Below are 6,943 nucleotides of genomic sequence, written 5' to 3'. Positions count from 1 at the left end.
TGAGAATGGAGCTGCTCACTCCCACCCCAGTGACTGTTCCGCCTTTACACAGATACTGGACGCACAAAAGAGTCACCTCTGCACGAACCGGGAATGTCACTCCCTAACAACACCACGGGGAGCGCGAGGCCTGTGCTACATTTTTAAACTTGTGCTGCATGTTGATGGGACATATAATATCCAAGGAAATTATGTGAGTAATCTGCAATTACATGGGAAAAACATCCAAACAAATGTGTTGCACGTGCACTCAAGTAAACACGTGACATAATATGCAGAGAATGTTAAACTATATCATGTGAAAAACGTGCACGTGTGAAGAAATCACATGCGACAAAAAAATAATAACCAATGTATACATTGAATACCAGTGAATAAATGAAACTATACTGTAGGGTCTACTTACATTCTGGGGAAATTATGACTTTTTCACAAAGTGGCTTCCAAAATTGACTTGGTTTAAAGTACTTTTTTTTTTTTTTTCAGACAGTCTATAAGAATGACATTTGGTCATATTGAAATCATATAGAGGATGTTTTCTAAATAATGTTTAACATTTTGCTAAATATATAATTCTATAGAGAGAGACTGTTGGGATATCCTGCACTTTAAAAATCTATTATTTTATAAATCGTAATCATATGAGCATTAAACACAGCAAGGTTATCTCCTCCACTGATGATATCTGCGCTGTATCATGGCATAATTATCCTGTAGCTATCGTATAATAGATGAAGGAGGAAGAAGAAAGAGGAATAACAGGTTCAGAAAAGAGGCCCTGATGAATAAGGAGTGCTCTGTCCTCTGTATTAATAAGTATGAATTGAAAAAAATAATAACTATGAATAAATTAAACTAAACTGTGTGTGAATGCATACAAAGTTTTTCTCTCATATGTGTGCTGCACTTAATAAAGTTGAGAAGAGTTCGAACAATTCAAACATCATTTATTATTTTCTTACTGCGACTGCATGAAAAATGAAAGCACATGAAAATGTTTGTACAAATCAATAAGATATGAAAATCAGATGTATTCCCTCAAAACAAATATATAAATTCTGCCAGGAAATGTTTGTGCACTATTTGCTTGGGTCAGAATGAACAAAGCAATGTTGCTCTTACTGACTATATCTGTGAAAAAACCCCACAGCACCATGGAAAATATGAACAAATATCTTTTTGAAAAAATTGCATAATATTTAATAGTCTCTGACAGTCCCTCAAATCGCATAACAAAAATCTTGCAGTTTCTTTTAGAACTTATATTATATAAAGATTATATTATTGTATATTAGAATACTTTTGGCACAACCTTTTCAGTGTAGACTGCATCAATTATTTTAATGTATTAAAAATTATTTTCAGATTTTCTCTTTTGAAATATTGTGGCAGCATAAATCATCAAAACAATCAATTTTTTTTTAAATAAATGTAATTGCTATACATGTATTTTTTAAATCAAATTTTAAAATGATCTCTTTATGAATGCAATAACATATTTCTACCAAAGAGGTGTCCACTTCCCCAAATCCTCCCAGGAGTTTTTAACCACAGCAGTATCAGATAGTATCAGATACATTAAAGATGAAAAGCATCACTCCTTGAGCATCACTCTGTAGCTCATCTCTGTGTATGACAGAAAATGTGTGCTATGTTCATTCAATATGAACAACAACTCCAGACTTGAATGTTTTAATAACATTTGAAGAACTTTTATTGCAGAGATCAATTCTGGAGGTGATTCAATGTAGCTCAAATTCCAGGCACATTTTATATATTGTGTTATGACTTTTATTTTTTGTATGATGGAGTCTGTTAAGAAGGTTAAAACAAATCACCATAATGTGGAGTTGAATAATATTCATTTATTAACACTATTTTAATAGCTATAAAAAAAATTGAATGTTAGGATGCACACTATGTGCTTTTATCAGTCTTATAATCAGATATTGTCCTCATCACTGCTACTGGAGATCAATCAAAACATTTCTACAGGTAAATAGTATAAATTTCTTTGCACAACTTAGCTGTTCAGTCTAAAAGTGCTAGCATGCTTAAAGGTTATTTTAACTCAAAATGGTGCCACAGCCTTCCAAGATATAGCAAAACTCTCTAGGTGAGAGGGATGAAATACTCTCTCTCCCCTGTTAATCACAGACAATAGCCAATCACAACCATCGGTGAGCCTGTCTATGAGGCTACGTGCTTCACATGTTTTGGAGGAAGAATATGTTAGCCTCCACCATCCCCAGTTGGTAGCTGACATATAACAGAGGATATATATAGAAAATGTGAAGGAAAAACAACAACAGGCAAGTCATTTGGAAAATGAACCTTTATATTTAGCAAAAGTATAAAAACATAAATATGCAATAAAAAAATTAGTTAACAAAATAGTTTTACATTTAAATAGGAGTGATTGCATATGGAAATATTTGTTCTGTCAGGTTATCTGGTATATACAATAAAAATGTTAAAGAGAACTTCCTTCATATATCTGCTATTTCTCTCTTTGTCCTTCACCTGGGGTTTTTTAAAAAGAAATTCCATATAAATCTACAGTGCTTTAGAAAAATTCTGATCTCAATACAATACATTATCAATAATTAAAGTAACTTTGACCATAAAAGTGTATATGTGTCATTTCTCTCAGTGTTACTCTCACAGCTATAGTCTCCAGGTGTCAGTACCACTCAGTGTCCTTTTCAAGACCTTTATATTTTAATGATTTGAATAAAGACAGGGGTGAGTGTGTGGTGAGTGGTGATGGGTGTATTTTATGCTACTCATACTGTACAATTAGAGTGAAATAACATGCCCAGTATGTCCATGCCACAATAGACCAGTCAGATACGGTATTTTTTTTTTTTTTTTTTTACATCATACACAGTTAGAAAAAAAAAAATATATATATATATATATATATATATATATATATATATATAGATATAGATTTGATTTCCTCCAGGCTAAAGGATGATTTTAATTCAGTGACACTTCACTGTAGTGGCCACTTGCATGACTCAATTCATAAACAGTCCTATTGGTGCAAACCTCTGAATCAAGGGTTACTGTGAGTAGATCTATAATAGTATTAAACAGTTGTGTTTGCTATAACAGCAAATGTGATGATGAAGTTTGTTCATGCTAGAAAATCATTTAAGAAAGCTTACGACAAAAAAAATTGCATATTTCTTTGCAAAAATAAAAAATACTGCAAATGCCACCAAGTGGCAATAGTCAGTAAAAGTGGCAAAAACATGACTTCTGCTCAGCATTATATGATTTTAGTCTAGTGTAGTGCAGAAATGTAACTGTGTGCTCTACCTATTAGTAGAAGTGTAGATATATATTGTGCATGTCCATGCAGGAGCAGTGTGTTGCATATTATACATTCTGACATGCTCAATCAAGATGTCTTTGCAAATTCAAGTTTCAAATATATCAGCTTAGATTTGGGCATTCACAAAAATTAGCTTTGCTACACACCTTAAAAATACTGAATTGATTTGCATTATCCTATGTAGCGATATAGCAATTTAATGTCAAGTACTTTTAGCTTATAAGTGATTGGGATGAATCTTAAATATTCCTATATCAATTCATTGTACACTCTTTGGCAAAAAGCACCATATAGGAAGAAAAATGCACAATGTAGAAAAGAATCAATATTAAATTCACAAACTGTGTCGTTCTATAAATAAACTAACTATCAGTGCTCAAAGGAGAACCAAAATAGAACAGGAAAAAGGAATGAGGTGCAAATGTTAGAAGCAAATAAGTGTTAAATAAGTGCTTATTAGTAACCGGGCCTGTCACAAGGACAGAAAGGAGTCAAGGTCTGCGATTACAGCTGCTTGCTTCCTGGCCACTTCATTCACCAGTCTTTGAGGCAGGGTTGGAGTTCCCAAATCAACCTGTAGAGTGAGACGCAACATTTACTATACAAGCTAGTAGTTTTACATTTTATTGTAGAGAATGAGGATAGAAAGGTTACCTGTAGTAGATAGATAACTGTGACAATCTCTTGACCCTGCCGCTGGCTGCGCTGAAGAATCCACGCACTAGGGAACATCTCTCCACGTACAGTGTCGGCACTTGGGCGAGGGAGAGACTCTTCAAAGACAGACTGCATGGCCAACACCCACATGTCATCCTGATGGACAGCAAGCAAACCGAGAGAAAGACAAAGAGGCAGGGAGAGATAAAAAGATTTTTATAAACATTCAATAATAATTTTTCTCTCATTACACCTTGATGTAATGAACTTTGCTGTAGAATAAAGCACATAAAAGGCATATTTATAGTTGTGTTCCTATTATTAAAAAAAACAAAAAATTCACAGTCCTAAAGTATTTTCTATGTCAAAAAAAGAAAGCTTTACCTCTAATTAATTACTTTATTATTACAAAGCACTGACACTGGAGACTCCTACCAAAAATGCTAAATTAACATCTTACACAAAAAAATCATCTCATCAAATCAAACACCAGCACACACTGTTAAATTGTGCATTAGAATAAGCACATTAATATAATGCTGTGCTTTGCTTTGAAGTGGACATTGCTATCTGAATCTATAATAAATCTGTATAATTCAGAGTATTATTTAGAAAATTAAGTGGATAACAAAACTGAAAGACAAACCTGTTTGGACTCAGCACTCAGGCAACAGAAATCCCGCGATTGCTTCATGTGACAGTTGGATGGATCAGTCAGCAGGTAGACTAGTGAAAATAACAAATTGAGCTGTAATCATCTTACATTCTTGTAAATAAATAACCAAATTATAATTTTGTATAATGCTGCACATAATATCAAAAGTCTGTCACCTAGTTGTATAGTGTCATCTAGCGATCGTGTCCATGTGGACTTTAGAGATTTGTTATAGAGATGAGTCTTGGAGTGATCTCGGATTAAACTCCACAGACTAGCCAAGGGTCTCTCCAGCTCCATGGCACCCAAAAACCCATAAGAAGAGGGTCTGGAGGAGGGCCGATAGAAGGTCTGAACTCCGTTCTCCAAACCCTGGTGTCTGTAAGAAAGTGAGTTGTGTGGATTTGATCTAATATCTATATAAAAAATACTACATTCTTTTTTTCACTTCACAACACCAACCTCCATCCAGCTTCTGCATTCCCTGCCAGCAGATTCCTTACATCTCCTCCAGAGGCTAAATGAACCTGTTATCACAAACTCTAGTCAAACATCAGTTTCACAAAATTCATAGGCATACATGGTGAAACATATGCACCTTACCTCTGATATTGCACTTGTGAGTGTACAGTCTGCAATGTCCTGGTATGGAATAGAAATAGATGAGGGAGAGCTAAAGGAACAGGTGCGCTGTCGTCCAGAAGGAGTTGATGGAGAGGAGGAGGAGTGAAGTTCATATCCAGAGGAGGAGCTCTCCAGACGAATATCTAATGAGGATCATTATGGTATGAGGTTTTATAAATTTTGTTTGCGTTATTAGGACGAATCCTCCTTAAAAAAATGTCACTACTTACCCTGAGCTGATAGCCACGCACGAGGAGCCTGTACACTTTGTAAAGGGATCATGGGAGGCCGTAACCTGACTCTTAACTCCCTATCTGAGACTCCAGTGACCTGTGTAATACAAATATCCTTTAACCCTTAAAATGCATACGGTAGAGTGCAAACAACCGATGATCTTATTTTCTTCCTATAGCTAAATAATGTATAAGGTAAACACCCATTCCTGAATTATAACTGCTTGTTTATAATAAATGTATAGCAATTGTTTAGAACAACAATAAATTGGAAATCTAATTATAATTTTTATTCATTTTGGACAGCATGTCACACACTGTATCTCAGTATTATAGTATTAGTATTTAGTATTGTATGTTTATTGATAAAGCCAGGTTTATTTAGGCCTTTCTTCTATTATCTGTAAATATGTAATATAACACATATTTTGTATATTTTCTCCTGACCTGTACAGATGGTGATGTACCATCCTTCAGTAGAGCTGTATTACTGCTGTTGTAGCCAGAAGTAGGTCCTGAAGAGAGACTCAGGTTGGAACCAGTGCACAAGGTACTGTTACTGACACGTGTACATAGCCTCAGATGATCCTACACAAGCAATGAGGAGAAATATAAAATATTTCCATATTGTGGTATTTGTATATATTTGTACATCTGTCCCAAATCTTATGGATTTCATCAAAACTGACATTAGTTTGTCTGCGTGTTGTATTTTAACCTCACCTTTACAGACTGTGACAGAGCTTGCTGCTCTAATCTCCGTTTCTCCTGCTCCGTCCTCTCACGCAGCCGCACTCGTGCTCTGGCAATCTCTGTCTTCGCTTCCTCACGTGCACGACTGTAGTCACGTAGAAGGAGTTCAATATCAGTAGGATACTGACCCTCTCTTCTTGGTGGATCGGGAACCCTACAAAAGGTCATTTGGATTCATTTTAATTATTTAGGAAATCATAGAGTAGATATGTAATAAAAATGTAATTAGATAGATTTAGTCAATCACCTGCTCATCTCCACTACTTCCTTGCGGAGCTGCTGCAGATATTCCCGTTGCCGGCTGGGTAGAGCCGCAGCTCTTTGTGACTGTTCTGTCATGTTAGTTGCTGAGTTTGGATGCTTGCTGGGGCTGAGACTTCGAGCTCGGCGGGACATCTGAAGACGATCTTCTCTCTCCTTCCTTAAACCATCTATACTCCTTCTGTGCCTGAGAAAATAATAAAGGCAGTATTCTGATTATACCTTAGCCCTGCTGAATTATCGTTTATGACTGGTGTTGACAACAGCACAGCTCAGACAGTAGATTAGCTCCAAGGTAAATCACAGACTTTAATGCGCTTGCTCTCTTAAAGAGTTTAAGACAAATGTGTATAATTGTTGTAATTGTTTATGAGGTTTGTTTTTAAGAAATGTTTATTTTCTTAAGAAACTTTTAAC

At 35.4% G+C, this 6,943-nt stretch overlaps 1 protein-coding gene across 2 annotated transcripts in view; it reads right to left on the bottom strand.

Annotated features, from left to right (window-relative positions):
- Window positions 1–2,320: 2,320 nt before the first annotated feature.
- Window positions 2,321–6,943, bottom strand: part of stard9 (StAR-related lipid transfer (START) domain containing 9) — a 36,328-nt gene continuing 31,705 nt past the window's right edge. For both annotated transcript variants that reach the window (XM_058399015.1, XM_058399016.1), the window contains exons 23-32: window positions 6,513–6,713; window positions 6,236–6,419; window positions 5,960–6,100; window positions 5,510–5,609; window positions 5,259–5,422; window positions 5,118–5,182; window positions 4,832–5,034; window positions 4,647–4,726; window positions 3,998–4,156; window positions 2,321–3,917 (exon numbers count right to left, since the gene is read on the bottom strand). In XM_058399015.1, coding sequence (XP_058254998.1) covers window positions 3,816–3,917; window positions 3,998–4,156; window positions 4,647–4,726; window positions 4,832–5,034; window positions 5,118–5,182; window positions 5,259–5,422; window positions 5,510–5,609; window positions 5,960–6,100; window positions 6,236–6,419; window positions 6,513–6,713 — 1,399 coding nt within the window. In that variant the 3' untranslated portion in view covers window positions 2,321–3,815. The remainder of the gene's footprint in view (window positions 3,918–3,997; window positions 4,157–4,646; window positions 4,727–4,831; window positions 5,035–5,117; window positions 5,183–5,258; window positions 5,423–5,509; window positions 5,610–5,959; window positions 6,101–6,235; window positions 6,420–6,512; window positions 6,714–6,943) is intronic.

Source organism: Hemibagrus wyckioides, linkage group LG09 (assembly GCF_019097595.1).
Source record: "Hemibagrus wyckioides isolate EC202008001 linkage group LG09, SWU_Hwy_1.0, whole genome shotgun sequence".
NCBI lineage: Eukaryota > Metazoa > Chordata > Actinopteri > Siluriformes > Bagridae > Hemibagrus > Hemibagrus wyckioides.
The sequence above is the reverse complement of the archived record's forward strand: the minus strand, read 5'-3'. Positions and strand labels throughout refer to the sequence as shown.